Here is an 18,994-nt window from a genome sequence, read left to right as displayed (position 1 = left end):
GGAGTCTGCTTCTCCCTGTGACCCTCCCCCCTCTCATGTGCTCTCTGTCTCTCTCATTCTCTCTGTCTCAGAAAAATAAATAAAAAAATCTTAAAAAAAAAAAAAGAAAGAAAAGAGAAAGCACCAATTGACCGTGAAATTGCTTAACCGGTCAGCGAGTCGGCCACACACAGGACGAAGGAGAAGGAAGCCGTCGCCGGGCTCTAACAGGCCAGAAGCCGGCCCGCGTCTCAGGACGGGTGCTAACAGGACGCCAGGGTTAAAGTGCTACTTGAAAATTCAGCCTACAGCGGAAGCACAGCTCGGGGGCAAGCCTGTGAGCAGACTGGACATGTGTGTTGTGAAAACACCTGGAGGGGAGCATTTCGTTAATGCAAACTATTAGCTATGGTACAAAATACTAAATAATCCACACATTCAAATGGTTGGGCCAAACTGCAAGTTAGCTACGGATACTCATTTTTGTCCGTGTTGATCTGTTAAATATTTCACCACGTTCCTAGTGGCGACGTGAAGACCTGCAGCCACTTCCGTCCCAGGAGCGTCGGAGATGTTTCCTGCCAAGGCTGTCATCCTATTTTGGGACATTCACAGACATGGGAACTTACTGCTGTAGGAGCAAAATACCCAATTTCGCCGGAGTGCCTCAGACCCCTGGCCCACTCTCCCCCACGAAACAGAGCAGGACAGTTTACTCGAGGTGAGGGCAAGACTCAGAACGGGCCCAGAGGCGCAGAGTTCAGAGCCTGTGAGGATCCCGTGGCAAACCGCTGCCTCTGAGCTCTCCCAACACCAGCCGTCCCCGCTGAACCGAGGGTCTGGGGTGGGCAGCCCCTCTCGACGTGCCGGGGGGGGGTGCCTGGGGGCATGCGGCAGATTCACGGTCCCCAGAGATTTTGAATGACCGTCTTGTTCCTTGGGTGCAGGGAGGGGCGGCTCTGGAGGATGTGGGGAGAGGTTTTCAGCGTCAGTAAGCATCAGCTTAGAGAAGCTGAACTTGAAGGTAATCATCCAATGATGACCACAATTCCTGGAGGTGGGAGAAGAAATCTCTGATGCCACAAAATATCGGAGGTCCCTCCATTCCTCAGCTGCCTGTGAGCCTGACATCTCCAGAGATTAAGGGAATCAGACACTAAATGCACTTTTCCCCTGGGTGGTGGAATGGGGTTTGATAAACACCCACAAGCGAATGGTAGAATAAAAATGATTGTGTACACAGACAGCCCTGTCCCCTGGAGCTCAACATACGAACAAAATAAAGCCGCGGCCGGTGGGCGTCCGCCCGAAGAGCAGAGCACCTGCACCCACGGAGACCGTGAAGAGTAGAGCCGCCTCAGCAGGGTTCATGGCAGCTGGGCGAGCGGGCAGCCCACACCTGCACCAGCCGGGAGCAGACCAACACATCAGGGGCTGTCCAAAAGAAGGCGCGGAGCGCGGCCCCTCGCCCCCACTTAAAGACCTTAAAGGCACCGTGCTAAGTGAGAGGAACCAGTGACAAAGGCCACAAGTATCAAGTCAGCAAAGCCACAGACAGAAGATTCGTGGTTTTGGGGGCTGGATGCAGTGGGGAGGACGGGGAGCTGCCCGCGGCAGTTGCTTTCCCTGGGGTGACAACAAGGTTCTAAATTAGATTAGAGTGGACCGGGCACAACTCCATGAATATATTAAAAGCATTAATTTGCCCGATTAAAGCCGGTGAACTTTACGGTATGTAAATTATATCTCCATAAATCTGTTGAAAATGAAAGCAATTAAGGAGGTCTCCATTTTACTGTGGTATTGCTTCAATATAACTTTTCAACAAAACAGCAAAGAAATCAGAAGACAAAAGGGCATATGCTCAGATTTTCAAGGCAATTGAAAGAAGTTAAAACATGTTGAGTATTTAATTCCGAATGCCAGCAAATTAGCTGGTGATTACGCATCTACCAGAACTTCTCGGGTGTCATGCAATGAAATAATTAGATCTATTATTTGTCAGAAGATTCTGTGCAAAAATTATAATCACAGGACTACTGAAAATAACTAAAAAGCTAGAACTCTAATAATTAATTTTCTAAAATGCGACCACCAAACAGTGCCGGCAAGAAGGATGCTGTCGGTTTGAGAATTAAAGATCTAAGTGTAGCAGGTGTCTTTTCTGGCTTCTCTGCTTTGAACTCCTCTGTCTCCACTTGGAAACACTCTCCTTCCACTGAAAATCCCTTTTGCAGGGACTGGCGCACTCAACAAGCAGCGGGTGAGAAGTGGCCCTCTAGGCTCCCCCGTTAGGTGGGGTCGGTCTTCCAGCTGTTAGAGTGCTGTGTGCTCCTGCCTCCGGAGCATTCTGGGGATGACCTGCTGGTGGGGAAAAGGCAGCAGCATGTTGCAGCGAACGTGTTTATGACCTCCAGCTGAGGGGGCTGCAGTGGAACAAAAAGGGGCCCGATGACCGGAGGAGGCGGGGAGGCAGGACAAGCCAGTGTCCTCATGCCGAGACCACTGTGTTACTGACTTCTTCCCCCCAAATCGCTGCCCCGCAGGTATGACAGTCTGCATCTTACAGGTGCCCGTAGTGAGGCCCAAGGAGGTCAAGGCGGAAAACACCCACTTATTAAGCGAGAGTCAGGATTTGAAGCTGATTGAAGAGCAATGTCCAGGAGTGTCCACTGTTTGGTCCACTGCTGTCCCCCTGCACTCACACAAGATGCAGAATGGAGAGCGTTCTAGTCTGGTCCCCGTTCAAACCCGAAGGAAGAAAACACTGGTCTATTTTCTGTCTTTGAAGTTCCTGCAAGTGTAGGTTCTGAGTACGGGAGGTAGCTCCAGTGGGGCCTGGAAATTATGCCAGATGGTTTGAAAGGAGTATTTTGCCTGTTTGAGGATGTTGGAGCTCAGATTTGTTTGCCTTCAGGAAAGGGTCACTGCTGTTGTCCAGTCCCGCCTCTGTACCCCGTTACTTCTGGTCCCATGAAGATGTCACTGCGGAACGCCCGACCACCTTCGCCTCCCCGGGGGATGTCCACTCCCATAGCCACAGAAACAAGTACTGTTTTGGGTTTTGCTGAGTGTGGACGTTGTCACTGCTGATGTCCTAAACAGGGTAACTGTAGCAACAACAAAACCCACGTGTTCTCATTGAGCAATTCTACCCGCATTCTTGTCCTCTCTTGCCTTGGAGAAGCTACATCTCCCAGAGCCCTACTGCCCCACGGAAGCAGCATTTCCAGACTTGCGAACGGCTGCTTCATCGGGGGACAGCTGGCAAAGAACCCTTCTCTCCTGGCTCGAGAACCTTGCTGAAGAGAGAAGCAGTGGCAAAAATAAAGACTCGAAAACTCACATTTTGAAAATAAACTAGGGTTCTGAAGCACAAAAATAGCATTCTACTTATATTTTGAATGTCAACGTACGTACTTTCCCCTTTATAGGCTTTGCCGGAGCCGACAGCCAGCTACTGGGCCCTTCCCCGCACACTCCATGACTGGACCCCAGCTGAACCCACTGCTCAGCGAAGGGTCTGTGTCGGTGGCTTAGAAATTCCCACCTTTGAAGAATTTATGCCGCGTTTGTACAGTATTTCAGAGAGATAGCTCCTTGAGTGAGTCGAAGTGCCGCTGATCGTCCCAGGCACCTAAACTTTAAGGACCATTTACTGGAAGCCAAGGAGCGTGTGCATAAGACATGACTGTGTTCCTAACGTCTGAGACCTTGGCATCCGCCCCCCGACCTACAGGGCAGTCTATGGTTCCCCGATTTTCTCTTTGTTCTCACGCTTCCCCCCATCACCCCGGCCGGCTCCTCACCCCCACACGATCGCAGATATTCATTTCTCTCGTTCAATTTTGATGAAAATGAGGAAGAATGACTTGGGGGACCGAGCAGCATCCCTGCACAATGAGGCGCATTCCTACGTAGGGGAGAAGCCAAGACCAGAACCTGCTGTGCAGGAGAGCAACGCGGGGCGGGGGGGCGGGGACGCCCACGTCCTGCAGGGTAAACGTCCTGCTCTCCTCTCCCAGCCCACGGTGCCCGGACAATAATACCGCGCTCCGCTCCACAGGCCCTCAGGGCACTGGCATCCGGATCGCACTGAAATACGGAAGCGCTTCAGTCTTCCGTCCGGGCCAACGGGGGCCTGCAGCAAAGCTCAGAAGACCTCCACCCACACGCTCCAGCGCACGGCCGAGCGGGGCTCACTCTTCGCGTACGGAGCCGCCAGGTCCCCTGGGCTGCCCGCCGTGCCCGCACACAGACCGACCGACCTCCACTCACGGCCTCTGAACCAGCTGGGGGTGGCTCCGGGGCGCCCTGCCCTCCCTCCCTCCGCGCGTGCGTGTGAGCACATGTGAGTGTGTCCATGCACGTGGGGAGGAGTGTGCGCATCACATTCCACGCCACTGTGGTTGGGGCTGCATCCGCTTCCAGAAAGAAGGACAAAGCTTGTCCTAAGATCCCCCGAGATCACACGGCATTCAGGGAGTCCCTGCTGCGTTCAGCTCACGGAGGCGTGCCGTAGCCGTCTCTCCACCTGTGGCAGGTCGTGCTCTGACAGCGTTGTAACACCTGCTCACGTCTTCGGCTCTTACAGCTCCCGGGAAAAAGAAATTGAACATTAAGATGTGCTTTTTGAAGTAATTTAAGTTAAAAAAACTTTCAGCTAGAGGCATGGGTAAGACCCCTTGGTGTTGGAGAGACAGGGAGAAAGGCGGGAGCGTCTTCCTAGGTACACTTTGTATACTTCGGAAAGTCCTGAAATGAAATGGTCTGAATGCACCAGGTCCATCTAACAATACATTCCAGTCAGGATGTGCCTAAATTACCTGGACTTCACTTCTGGTGAAGAACACGCACACTCTAAGGGCCTCCGACCTCCCGGCACCCTGCCGTGTTCATCACCTCGAGGAGCAGCCCGCCTGCCACCAGCATCCCTGGTACAGGAGGTCACCTGCCAGACAGACGGAGGACGGCTTCTCTGGATCTGGGAGTGTCCGGGGAGGCTTGGGGGGCCCAGCAGTGACCCTCCACTCGGAGCAGGAAGCCTGGGCTGAACAAGGACCTCCTTTCACGTGACCCTTCAGTGGCTGCGAGCCAGGGAGCTGCGGGACGCGCAGCGAGGACTGAGGACCACTAACAGCCCTCCTGGCACATCACACATCGCAGCTCCAAGGAGAAAATCGGGCAGAACGCAACTGCAAAGTGGGACTCAGTCACAGCCGTGGTGTGGACAGGAGCGGGGTCGATCGGCGTGACGGGTAGGGACAGCTGTGGGTCTGGCAGGATTTGGCCTGCAGCGCTGCTAAACCCAGAGCGTAGTGTGCTGTTTTAGTTTCCTTTCTAAACACGTCATTTCTTCAGTTTAAAAAATACTGACAGTAACACCCTTGGTGGAGGTGAGGAAGCGGGGAGGTTCACCCCATACAGACTCATGGCAGAGACACGCAGCCCCTCCCTCAGTGGGAGAGGCGGACGAGAGGGTGATGGAGAGGTGTGCATGCACGCTGCTCTGCCCGCCGGCGGGTCCCGTCCTCGGGCCCCAGGCCCCTAGACGCGTTCGCGGGGGCGGAGGCTTCGGGAGGGGACGGTCCACCGCCGCCCTGCAGCTCCGGGGTTCACTCTGCAAGTTCAGGCTGCGTGTGAGGCCGAGTGGGAAATGGCAACTTTTATTGACGGGAACCAAACATGCTCGTTCATCAGGCGCACAGCCGCAGGTCAGATGAAGCGGTCCACGGAGAGGGGCCAGGAGGGTCATGCGTCCCCGGGCCTCAAGCTGGGACCCATTGCCGGCCACTGGCCGAAACCCATCACAGCTGCTATTTGTAAGGTCTGTGTTCCCCCTTTGTTCTGGAAGTCTGTCAGTCGTCCTATTGTGGCCTGGATGGCCTCAAGTGACTCCTAGCCACCCATTTTATGGTGCAGGCCAGGCCCAGTGGGCTAAGAGCGCTGGGGGGCCACCGTCAGGCCTCTTTGCCTCCGGACGCCCAACAAGTTCCCTCCTGGGGCGAGACTCCGCTGGACCCAGAGCCGCCTTCCGGCACACGCTCAGCCACCGCAGGTGCCTGCGCCCCCCGGGCCCCCTCCCGGCGCAGCACATCCCCCCCACCTGACCTCACCTGCAGACCTCGCGGAGAGGTGCTGGGAACAGTGTGAGCCAGTGCCCACCGTGCAGAAACCTCCCTCAGCTCTAGGATGTGAACGACGGCACACACCGCTTCTGAAGTTATAAGGCTGTTAAGAAGCCGCCAACGCTAGCCCTGCTGTGACGGGCCGGCGAGGCCTCGGGGAGTGGAGAGGCCGGCAGGGCCTGCCGAGGGCAAGGACATGTCCAGCGCGGCGCCCCGCACCCCTGTCGCTGGGGCCCCGCCCCTCCTCGCAGTCAGTGGGGGCGCCCCTCTCCGCAGGACGCACCAGAAGGCGGGACCGAGCTCCTTCACCCAGAGCCGCCACTCCCCACCGGGGTTGCGTGGCCCAGGGTTTCACCATTATGGGGAATTTATATGGAAAAACTACAAACCATATCTACGGACAGACCGTTTTTACGAAAACGCTGGAATGAAGGTAGTCTTAGCAATTCCTAATTTCAAAGAACAAAAACAACCTGCAGAGTTTCAGAGATATTTTGCCAGTGGGAAGAACACTTACCCACACGGGCCTGTGTACACGCGTGAGCACATGCCCACACAGGCTCTGATGCACGATGCTCATGCACATCCCTCACTCAGCAGCGGCCCCGAGGCTGAGCTCCTTGGCAGTAAACAGCTCAGGTTTAGGACGAGTTGTCTGGGTGGCACTGTTCTCAGAATACAGCGGTTTGCAAGTCTGCCTTAGAGAGAGGAGCGGGCAGGGCAGCAGGGTGAGTGGGTCCCTCGGATCACTGCGTTGTCACCAAATGCTCCACAAGGAGACAGTCGGCCACGTGGAGCTCCCCTTCCACGGGCGCCGGGGACACAGACAACACGCAGTGTGCGGTGAGCCAAACCCCTGGCCGCGGGAGGCAGCGTGTCCCTATCCTGGCTCCCCTCCTTCTGGCCAGACAGGGACGTGAGATAGGCCTGTGTGCTGAGGTCGCGGGACTACTTCTGGCCCAGGGAGCCTAAGTGGAAGTGATGGACGCTGTCTCCCTGCAAGATATGCCCCTTCTGGCTGCCCCCTGCCGCCCCAGCAGCAGCGGCCTGGGTCTCCGGGTCACTGCTGGGGCTCAGCTGCCTGACCTTGCTGGGCTTTGACACGGATAGAGACCCACATCGAGCTCTGCGATTCTGGTGTTTGTTTGGTAGGCTGGCAAGCCCACCCGTCCTAATGCAGCTCTCTGCTAAGGAGCCGGTCAGAGGAGACACCCCTGAGAAGGAGACATTTGGGCCCAGACGGGAAGGGGTGGGGGCTTGCCACCCAGATGTCTGGGGAAGAGTGTTCCAGAGGGAGGGCACAGCCCGTGCAAAGGCCCTGTGCTCCAGGGGTGGGTGAGGGAGGAAGGGGAGTGTAGGAGGTGCAGTCGGGGGCCCCCAGAGCCCACAGGGGCCCCCAGACTGTGGCAAGGGTGGCGGGGCTCTGGGGAGGGCGGGGTGCGTGCTCTTCGAGGAGGCGGGTGTGAGGGCGGGGGTCCGGATGGAAGCAGGGGCCAGGTGGGGCTCCTGGAATCATCCAGGTGAGTGCCGATGGTGGACCACGGCGGCCCGTCGGTCAGTGGGTGAGTGCCTATTCCAGGAGCTAGACAAGCTTGCGAGGGCCCCGGGGACGTTAGAGACCAGCGCTGCTCACAGAGGAGCACCAACACCCCTCCCTGCTGCCCATGCAGCAGAGGACAGAGGCTCCGGGTCCTGCCGAACGTGCCAGTTGTCCCTGGGCACCGGCCATTACCGTCTCTCCCATTACCCTCCTCAGATGATGTGTCTTCAAAACGGGCCTCAGAGCCGAAGATTCGGGGAAAACACGCGACTTCCGCACTTCTAACATTCAAACACTACACATACAATTAAATATCATGTACGTGTGCAGACTATTCGAGGTGGGATGGGTGTCGCTGGGGAGGCCAGACATTCGGGGACAGGCGCCCCCCGGGTGCAGACCGTGGGTGGCCGTGCAAGCGGCCCCTGCCTCCTCCCTGATAAGCTCCGCCCGGGGCAACTTTTCTTGATGCCGTGCATTCCTCACAATAACCGAGGTGGGCTGTTAGGACCCCCACTTGCGCGGGACACTGGAGGCTGCATGTCTTGCCAGAGGTCTGGAGTCCATACGCCGAGTTACTCGGTGTAACTAGAGGCCGGGACGTTCGTCCAACAGCTCGTAGCGGAGGCTGCCACACAGTCACATAGAACCAGACGTCCCACGGCCCCGGGCAGCCACACTCACCACAGGGGCCCTTGGGCACTGGCCCCCCACCTGCCGGGAGCAGCTGTTGGCTAGACATAAGCAAGCTCCCAGAATGCAAAGAGGGGCGCCCCCCAGGGGCTGCCTGGGAACTACAACGAGGCCACGCAAACCCTCGCAGGTGTGTGTGGGTTTGAAAGATACAAAGTACCATTCATAGTCCGGCAAATGCACAGAATAACATGTCTCCTGTTGTGTCGCTGTTTTAACATCTGCCAACCACAGAAACGAAAGCTGCTTCTGTTCTCCAAGGGCCCCGGGGGATAAGCGGATGTGTCCTGGGGCGCTCAGGGCAGGGCCAAGAGCAGGAGCTTGTCCCTGTGGCCTGTGGGCCTCTCCTGGCCTGCAGACGCTCATCTCTACGACGGGAGTCAGACCAGATGACGTCGAGCGTTCCTTCAAGTTCTCAGCGGGTGGCTGTGACTCTATGATTTATATCTGCCCCAAAGACACGCTCAAGATTGGTTCTGTCGCTCGCCTAGATACGGATAACAGGCTCAGGCAGCAAACTGTCATTAGCCATAAATTAAAGCCGGCATCCACGATTCTCAAGAGCAGGCTGCCAATAACCCTTCTTGGAGGGCGCTTGGAGGGACAGTTAACGAGGGGTCCACAGGAAAGCACAGGGTGGCTTCCTAGCCTTCAGTTATTACTGAGTTGAGACAGAATTTTGTATCAGCATGACGGCTTCTTACTAGTTTTGTAGCTTAGTCCAGTGATCAGGGTTGACCAAATACAAATATTACTAAAAAGATCTTCTCATGGAAGGGTCTTGGAAACAGAAAAAGGAATGATTTTGTTTCAATGCTGTGTGAAACTTCTCAGGGGACACATCTGCCTGTGGGAGAGAGTATTTCCCAGATGTGGTAGAGCATGACCCCCAGCTGCACACGTTCTGACAGGCCCTCCCCATCCAGAGGGGCGCCCCCCACAGTCCCTAGAGGAGGGCAGTGCACGAGCCACGCAGGACACCGCCAAGGCGAGGCCAAAAGCGGGACACGTGCCTCAAACAGAGCGCCGAGGTGTGAGGAAACTCATTATCCGGTTATTACACTTCGCCTATGAAACTCATCAGCACAGCTACCACGAAAGTACGCTGTAGTTGTTGACTACCACGCGATCATCTGTGATACAAACTGGAACAGGAGAAGAGTTCTTACAACTGGCTAAACACAGCTGGGCTTCCTTTGAGGAATGCACGCAGGCCCCCTTCTGTCGGTCCCCGCGGGGGACAGGGGCGCCCTACAGGTGCACGTTTGTGAGCTTGCTCGTTCACTCTGGGGGGTTCTCTTATCTCCCCTGCTTACCTGGGAGGGAACCAAGACACAAGAAGATGTGTGCACGGGCAGAAATGACAGCTAACATGGTGCAGCTGCATTACCTCCCACGTAAAATGAGAAATAAACGGACTGGGTCTCGTCTTCCTGGGGCAGGTTCAATGCGGTGTTCAACTACTAGCAGGTGCCATATGGTTCACATGCGTGGTCTTACTTGACTCGACTTGACTTTATGTTTTCTATATTTTACTGTTTGTGTGTTTTCTTACTGTGAGCTAACTCAAACTTTGTGAAATAAAGACACACATATACACACGTATTTATACTTAATAGATCATCCTTGTATAAACTTCAGTGTTTCCAATATGAGTACTTTCTTGCTGAATACTAAACATAGATAATTCTATCTCCATTATTTGAGCACTGAGCTGGTGAAGGTTTTCCCCATGATGCTCCATAGGAGTCTGTCCCTACGTGCAGTGCGTCCCTCACTTAGCCATGGGCGCCGTTACGCACCGAGGCAGGGAGACGATGTTCTCACGACCCTGGGATCCTGCAAAGCTGTGCTTGAGCTCACCTGATGTGCTGGGTACTCATCCCTTTTGCTCTGACTTCGGAGATGTGGGTCTGGTCTGGAAGGAGCCACACTTGTCTGGAAAGAGCAGGGGTGCCCTCTTTTGGGGGATTTCACTCCTTTGTCACTATAATTTAGGCAGACCCCAGGCTTCTGCTCACCTCGGCTGCCTCACCTGCCCTGGCTTTATGGCTAGTGGACTCTGGAGGGAGGGGTGGGGGTGACTGTTCTGCATTTCTTGCTGACTGCTTTTCAAATGACGAAGATCGTGTACAACAGATGTGTGGATGCGCGGTGCAAAAAAAAAAAAAAAAAAAAAAGCTCAATAACTAGCCGACCACAAAATGACCTGGTTCCCCAAAGCTCAGACAACATGTGGTTCTCTAGGCTACCGTGTTTTCTTCCTCTTTGGGTAACCAGGCAAACAGTCCTAAGTACAACCACACACTGTCAGAAAAAGCATGACAGGAAGAGATTTAGAACTGTGCATTTCTAATGAGTGATTCGCTTAGATCAAGAACAATCCTTCACTGGGATTTTCCCATGAAATGAAAAAGTAAATACAAGTCCTCAGTGCGCTGCTAAGTACATGATCGGTTCCAGCCTTCACGGAGGTACGGGGGACACTGGTTGGTGGTAGCTGTGCACTCTGTGATTCTGAGCAAGACGCGTGTGAGCCAGCAGCTCGGGGCACCTGCCATAGTCTGCCCCTGGCTGTGACCTCTCTGAGCCCCTCTAATTCTGTGGCTAAGCCAGGACTCCAACCAGCTGAAGGACAACAGTCTTTCCTGACATTCACAGAGACCTTGAGGACTAGATCCTGCAGAAATGTGTCAGGTAGAGGACAAGGGCCATTCGTCTGACATGCGGACAACATGATTACCAGGAGCTTGAAGATTATCACTACATGGGTGCCGATGACTCAGGGTTCACAGAACATCAAGAAAGCATGGGATTTTTTTATGGTACTCGGGGAACTTCTGTCTAGTCAGGAGGCAGCTGCTGATTTCATTTGGAGTGACATTTGTACAACATTCCATAATTTAAAAAGAATGCTCAGGTATATTTTCTAAGATTATGCAGTCAAGATTGACAGCCAAGATCTGCTTAGCTTCTTTTTCCCTCGTCACTCTGCCCCTTTAGACCGGGGTTTCTCTGGATTCCAGGAAAGCATCAGGAGTGGGAGATTATCGTAAATTCAAAAGCAGATGCGCGGCAGCTCTGCAGGAACTCCCGGTCTGTATTAGTCAGGCCTGCTGAGGCCAGAACCACGGGAGCTGTGAGGCCCCCCGGGCCGCCCTCACTCAAGGTCAGATGGCATGCTCCCCACACCTCCCCTCTGCTGTGACTCAGCCTGGACCCGGGGCCAGCTGTCCGCGTCGTGAAGGTGATGATTAGGGCTTGTTTCCTGACCACGTGAGGGCTGCGCGCCCAGCACCGTGTGAGCGTGCCCAGTGCTCCAGCCCGGGGAAGTCGCGGTAAACTACCCCGGCAGCACCTGCTTGCACCGCTATTCTTCCCACCAGAAGACAAATCTAAGTTTGTGCCAGGATGGATTTGGTGCATGGCCAACTGAACAAGCTCAGTCTCCATCCAGGCTGAGCATCTACGTGCGAGAGCTGACGAGGCTGCCTTCGAAAGAGCTTCAGAAGCCACACGACGCTTCTGCCGACTTAGGAAACACGTGTCGTAGACTTTTCCCAAGTTACACGTATCTGCGTCACAAGTGCGTATGCACACGTGTGATGTGTGTGTGTCCAAAAGGAACGGGATGACGGATACTGTTGTGAACTATCCTGAAAGCATGTAACCAGGGGAATAATGAGAAAGATGATACTTGCTTTAAAAAATAAGTAAGCTTAGCCAAAATCCTTCTAAAAGGTACTCTTGTCATATAGGAAATCTAAAATTAGACATTTTTATTCTGCCGTTTTCTTTTATGTGTTTAATATACATATGGAGTTGGAATATGGGAGCAGAGAGGTAGTCCAGAGAAACCTTTATTTTAGAGGTTCACAGACGAATTTATTCTCAAAATCATCGATGCTCAGATGCATCGCTCAATTCAAATCTGCAGAGTGCCTTCCCTCTGCATTCAGAATGCCTGCGGCAGCGCCTACCCTCGGTGCTGGTCTCTTCTCCCCTCTGGTACCTCTGCCCCTGAGGAATGGAGGCCCCGCTACAGGGAGGCAGCGGACGATGCTCCGGCAAACCCCTCCCCACCCAGTTCCCAGGAAAATCAGCCTGCAGCAGGTGCAACCCGGCGAGTGCCGATTCCTACTCGCACTGACCCCACTGGTTTCCATTAAACTGATCTGCATTGTTTTCAGTCTCTGCACCTCTGGGTTATGCTGATTTTCATGACAGTTCAAGATACTGAGACAGTGGGCAGCAGTACTTCTGTCATTACAGGTGTTTACTCAGGACGGAATCACAGAAACAGAAGGGACTTTTGAAAAAGAGCAAGCAAATCAGGAACAAGACACTGGGGTGGCTTTTCCTGCCGGAGAAGCGAAAGTACTAAGAAACCCGTTCTGTAAGTAAGCCGCGGCCGGGCCAGGGAGCGCGGTGAGGAGGCCTGTCTGCCGTGAGCATCATAACCTGCAGGCACACGACACCGTCCAAGGGACACTCACTTCAGTAGCCAGAAAACCGCTCCCTTTCCCTCTGACATGCCAGTGAGCCCTCAGGGTCTGGGCACGCTTCATGCTACCCCATCGTTCCCGCGTCTCTGGGAATTCTTGGAGGAGAGAACAGAGCAGGGCATGCGGACAGATCTTCGTCGCGTCTTGCTCAGCCGCGTGATCGTGGGCAAGTCACAGAGCATCGTGGTCACATGGGAAAGGTGATCTTTTTAATGTTAAAATCAAATGAGAACTCGTTCATTCATTCTCTTGGGGGGGCGCAGAACGCAGGGAAGTCGTGTTTGTCAGCGGGCTCCACAAAAAAGTAAAGTTTTATAGAAAACGGTTATTTTTCAACACCTCCTGAGTCATTCTTTGTGGTTGAAATATCTGGGCTTTGGGACAGTCCCACTTCCCTGTTAGTTCTGTTTTATAGGTGTCATTAGGTTTTCCACCCACAATGGTCAAATAGATAAGTAGAGAAATATCGCACGGCAGGGCTGCACCTGGGAAGTCTCTGGAGCCTGCAAGCAGGACGGCACAGAGCACAAGAACAAGAACGAGACGGGGCAGCTGCCGCCGGCCACCTGTGTGGTCACGTCGGCAGGACGGACGGCGGGAGGCTGACCAAGGGGACTCACCCCACATTCCTGCCACCTCTGCATTTTCAATACTGAGAACAGAATCATAGATTACTCATGTGATTAAAAACTTAAAACCTTCCCCCAATGCGTGTATCTGCGCACGTGGAGCCCCGTCCTCTAGTTTCCCGGTCACATACCGAACACCTCGTTGTCCTCCGAGGCCTCCCGGGAGAGCTGGCGGACGTCCCTCTTCTTGTCAGACTCTCCTGCGCTGGCTTCTCCGTCCTGGAAACAAAACAGAACAAGACCCCCTCTAAGATGCAGTGCTTGCTTTATCAACGAGATGGTTGTAATACATTTTTCTTCTTATAAATTTTGCGGCAAATAATCACATTCCCCTGCTCATCGTCCAGCTGTGAGAGTCTCTGGGTTCAGGGTGGGTTTTCTGCAGAGGATTCTGAATTCCCGCCTCTTTTTTCTGCCTGGGCTCAAAAGCATTTTCTTGTGCCAGTGGATATATTTTCATTCAAAAGAAACTGAGTAGCACCTGGGATAAAACACGTCAGCTAATCGTCATGCATGTGTTCCAGGAGCATGCCCGCCCGCCCTGTCCCTGTTTGGGTTGCAGGTGGATGGATGCACGGGAAGGAGCTGACACCGAACCTGCCTTCCTTGAATTCCAACCTTGGCCGCCTGGAAGCAAGGCAGGGCAGCCCTGGTACGAGAATGGGCCCTTTCGGGGGCAGAAATCAATGCCGATGTCCATGCGGTGCCCCAAGTCCACAGAGGAGGGGTTGGGTGCCACGTGCTAGGCTGGGCTGCCCCCTGGCCTCCCCCCTGCCCTCTGATGGAGCCCTACCAGCAGCATTAGGGTGCACATTCCTTTTAAGTTTAAATTTTAAGGGCACAGAGTAGATATGGTTTAGTTTCTTCCTGTTTGTTGAATCAATTTTACCTCATTAGTGTGACGGGGAATGCAACTGCAAAAGGCCCACCCGAAAGCGTAAAGGCCTGCCTGCAGCCCTCCCTCGGCATCCCCGCGCCCCTCGGCATGTCCACACCGGCCCAGCACCCCCGAGAGGCCTCGCTCCGCACACTGCTCTGCGTCTTGCTTTGGTCTGGTAACCAGGAGCCCTGGCGGTGGTTTCACGCGGCCCACACAGCGCCATCCAATGTGCCGTCAGGGCCAGAGCGCGCGCCCTGCACCTCAGTTACTCCCACGAGCGCCACCAGGCTCCTGTCCCTGGCCATCGACGGGGTTGGTGTTTTCCTCCGTTATGACCAGCACCGCGAGAGCTCCCGGGCCACACGCACAAGGGGACGTTCCCAGACGCTGCCCCGGGAGGCCTGCCGCTCCCCGCAGCCTCTCTCTGGCCTGCTTCCTTCTCTGCAGCACTTCTTCCAGGCCTCCCTCGTCCCGAGTCTCCAGCTAGGACCAAGCGGTAGGTATTCTTCCCGTTGTGCACTCTTCTTCTGAAGAGCAGGGCAGGCCATTGCTAAAGCTGTGCGTTCTGGGGCAGACCGGTTGGGAGTATGCTCTGGCTTGGCTCTTATTTATTAGCTGTGTGACCTTGGACAAGTCACTTAACCTCGCTGTGCTTGTTTCTTTCTCTATAAAAGAGAGGAAATACTGATACTGCATGGTTGCATGTTGTGGTTGTAACAAGGGTTAGGAAACTTAGTATCTGTAAGTGCTCTGAGCATACTTGGCACATAGGAACTGTTCTAGGAGTGTCTGTTGAATAAAAATGGAAACTCTGGGAACAAAGGTGACCATCCTCCCTTCTGCTGCCTTGGCGTTGGCACCCAGCTGCCGAGATTCTGCCCCGGCTTTGTCCCCGAGCCTTGTCTTACAGCGGGCGTGTTCGACCTGCCCCGCTTCCCTGCTCCCCTCCTCGAGGGACTCCCCTCCCTTGCTCTGGCACGTCTCTGGGAGGCTCGAGAGTGGGCACATGGCCCCAAGGTCCAGTACCATCTGTGCAGAAGCTCCTGGGGACCAGCACTATGCTCCCCCTGGGCCAGGGGGGCCAGCACGCCTGCAGGGCGGGGGTGCAGAGAGAGAGAGGCCCTTTGTGAAACCAGTGGGCATCCCCCTGAGCCAGGACGTCTGGTCTCTGACTCGCCCCCTCCCTGCCAGATCTTGGGGCTTTGGGTGGGGTTTGCCACTTGCAACAAAAACCATCTTGACTAATAGGAGTCTTCTCGTGAGGAAGCCATAAAGTATTATCCCATCAATGGAAGGTCTGACTCAGACCGAGACGGGTTCCCAGGGAGGGACAAGCACGTGCGGGCAGCCCGCAGGTGGGAGAGAAGGCGAGGCCCAGGCGGCGGGGCCCTCTGTGGCCTTGGGGAGGCAGAGGCCAGCCCTCCGGACCCACAGCAGCAGGTGCCCTGCTCCCCATCCCCGTCCCCCAGGCCCCTCCGGAAGCCTCCACCCCAAACAAGTGCGGGTCTCCAGTCCACCACTGGGCAGGCAGGAGCAGGGGAATGGGTGCGATCCCCCTAAGCAACACTTGTAGTCTTGTTCCTCAAGTACCTGAGAGCCAATGTTATACATATAAGAGGCGTTGATAATTAACACCCGTAACATGGAGGAGAGGAGAGGTTCGTCTCCACCTTTACCAGTGGAAGCTACTGTCACCAGCGGGTCAATGAACTGACCTGGTGTTTCCGCACTGAGATCCAACAGGCTCATCAAGTACCTGTCGACAGTGAGGAGTGTGTTTGCTCCAGTCACTAGCGATCGAAGAGCTACACAGCAAAACAGGGCAAAGATGCTGTTTTCTAGCATGTTGACAACACGGAGGATAAAACAATCTTCGGGGTTGTTGGGGAGTCAGGAAAACAGGAAGTCTCCAGGAACTGGAGTAAACATTCACAGCTTCCTCTGTGGGACAGACGACAACCGAAACCAAGCTTTCCCTGTGCCTGGAACACCCCTTCCAGCCTCCTGCCCTCGCGGTCCAGGAGGGTCTGAGCTCCTCCCCACGGGAGAGAGGCTTCCCGGCCCTGGTCCTCCTCCTCCCCAGGGCAGGTCTGAGCTCCTCCCCAGTGCAGACTCCCCACGGACTCACTCCTCTCTCCCCGCCACACTGCAAAGTGCCTGAGGACAGGGACCTTGCCTTATAACCCTTTCTGTCCCCAGGCCTCCCAGGGCCTGACACCCAGCAGGTGCTGGAGAGAAAACCGTTCCGTTGTTATGTTTAAAATGGGTAACTTCTGTTTCAACAGAGGAAGCCAAAGTTGGCTTACAATGCGTTTTTCTGTATCTCCTTATTTAATTCTGGAGGAGAGTAAAACCTGGGACACAGAACACTTCTGGATAGATTGTTTCGTCAGCTGGAGATTCGTGTCACATGTCCTGGTTTCACACCTCGCTTTGAGGCTGACCTCAATGTCGTATCCTTCACTTAGTACAAAATAAGGATTACTGGAAAAGGAATTAATACAATTTAGCTGCCATTTTTATTCATCGCGGGTGCATTTTTTCATGCGTCAACATTTAAAATCAGGATGCCCCGTACGGTTCCCGTGTCTTCCAGGAAGAACTGGCGACACCTTCCCGCCAGTGTAAAATCCTTCCTGGTGTAAAATCCTGCCGAGGCTCAGAGATGAGAGCGAAAGCTTGACATTTAAAGCGAATCCCTCTGTCGTCAGTGACTGGAGGTCGATGACGGTCAGACAACCTTGCCGTCTCCGCTGGGGTTGGCGACGCATCGTGGCGAGGCGACGCATCGTGGTGAAGCGACGGTCGGCACCCTCAGCCCGCGCCCGGTGCGGTCCACGCTACGGTAGCAACACAGCGTCCACTGTCTATTCCTTGAAGGGGCCCCGGGGGCCGGGGGGAGGCGTGAAGACAGGACCTCCAGCCTTACCCCACCTGCTCCCACCTCCTGAGTAACGAGCCCACGAGCGTGCAGAAAGCACATGTCGCCCTGGGAAATCCACTAATCTCTGTCCAAATAAAAAGATTTTTCTGAGACCCGATGCAGTTGCTCTTCCACGAATATAAAATATATCCTTATGAATAACACATTTTCAATGAGCAAAATGTCCACAAGCAAAACAAACACAATCAAGATGATGTGTGTCAAACGTAATGGAGTTTTCATGGTAAAGAAATAAGAGCTTCCTGTAAATGACAAAACACAGAACACTCAGATATGCAAAGAGGGTCAGTCCCCGTGACCCGGGGGCCAGAGTGTCATTGCCCCAATGTGTCCTGATTCTGAAATCATGTCTGTGACTCCCGGTGTCTAAACGTGTTTCAAGCAATTATGGTTTCTTCATAATATTTGTGCCAATGTTCATTTCCATCACCCTAAATATGCGAGAGCGGGCCTATGTAAGAATCCACTTACTTTTCCCTATTAATTTCAGGGAAAACACAACAAAACTCTCAAAAATGCCAATTTAAAAATACTTCTAAATACAGATGAGATTTATTATTCAACAACATCGATACAATACTCATTATAAATAAAGCAATTTGCTACATCCTTAGATTAAGTGCTTAATCTTGTCACTCAACAGGCTTCATTCCTGTGTGATTAAAACCTTCCTTTTAGCCAACAGGTCCTCTGCTCCCTGGGGGATGCCCCCCCAAGAGTCTGGTCCCTCCTGTCCTCCTGCAGAATGAAGAGGGCCCTGTTCCGCTCGATCCACCCTTCTCCTCGGGGGCCTTGGTCTCTCGTCCGTACTGCTCTCAGGGGCAAGCTGAGCAGACAGCATTTGCTTGTCTTTTCAGGTTCTGGGCTGCCGTCCTGAACAGGAAACCCTGGGATGGAACGGACTTTAGTGTTGGAAGTGTTTTTAATTTCTCTTTAAATATAAGTGTGGGGGCACCTGGGTGGCTCACTCGGTTAGCTGTCCAACTCTTAATTTTGGCTCAGGTCATGAGCTCAGGGTCATAAGATCAAGCCCCGCATCATTCTCCGTGCTCAGCGGGGAGTCTGCTTGGGATCCTCTCTCCTTCTCCCTCTGCCTTCACCCCCTGCTTGTGCCTGTGTGTTCCCTCTTTCTCTCCCTCTCTCTCTCAAATAATTAAATCTTCAAAAATAAATAACTACAAGTATGGATACTGCATTTCCTAAAGAAACACTGACTTTCAAATGAGGGAGATCAGGTATCACATATGTTCCCTGCAGGGCAAAGAGGTTCCCGGAGCCCCTCGAACAGGGCACAGTGTGTCCAGTCACTACTGAGGTGGATGCCCATCAAAGTCAGGCGAAGCGTCTGCTCTCCATGAGGAGCTGGCTTCACAAGACTCAAGAGAAATCTAATTAGGTCAAACCAAAGACTCCCAAACTGGACCTGAACCAGCCTCAGGGAGAGTGGAGTTCAACTGTTCCCCACTGTCCGTGGGCCATGAGGTGTCACTAAGGAGGATCGGGGAGTCCAGGGCCCCCCACCCGGGAGACAGAAGGTCAAGTCACCTCCTTTGGCGTGGCCTGTCATAGGTCCGGATGCCCGTGTCCACTCTGAGCCCTTCCCTGCAGCTAGCCGGTCTTTGATCATTGGGGCTGAGCACCGCACCTGGTCCACACCATGCCCTTGGCACATTTTGTTCACTCCCTTTTCCCTTAG

General features: G+C 54.0%; 1 protein-coding gene across 3 annotated transcripts in view; it reads right to left on the bottom strand.

Annotated features, from left to right (window-relative positions):
• Window positions 1-18,994, bottom strand: part of LOC110576908 (myelin basic protein) — a 111,035-nt gene that overhangs the window by 52,693 nt on the left and 39,348 nt on the right. For 2 of the 3 annotated variants that reach the window (XM_021686167.2, XM_021686165.2), the window contains exon 3: window positions 13,606-13,693. The exons of the other annotated variant lie outside the window; for it this stretch is intronic. In XM_021686167.2, coding sequence (XP_021541842.1) covers window positions 13,606-13,693 — 88 coding nt within the window. The remainder of the gene's footprint in view (window positions 1-13,605; window positions 13,694-18,994) is intronic. 3 annotated transcript variants of the gene reach the window in all.

Source organism: Neomonachus schauinslandi, chromosome 14 (genome assembly GCF_002201575.2).
Source record: "Neomonachus schauinslandi chromosome 14, ASM220157v2, whole genome shotgun sequence".
Taxonomy (NCBI): Eukaryota; Metazoa; Chordata; class Mammalia; order Carnivora; family Phocidae; genus Neomonachus; species Neomonachus schauinslandi.
The sequence above is the reverse complement of the archived record's forward strand: the minus strand, read 5'-3'. Positions and strand labels throughout refer to the sequence as shown.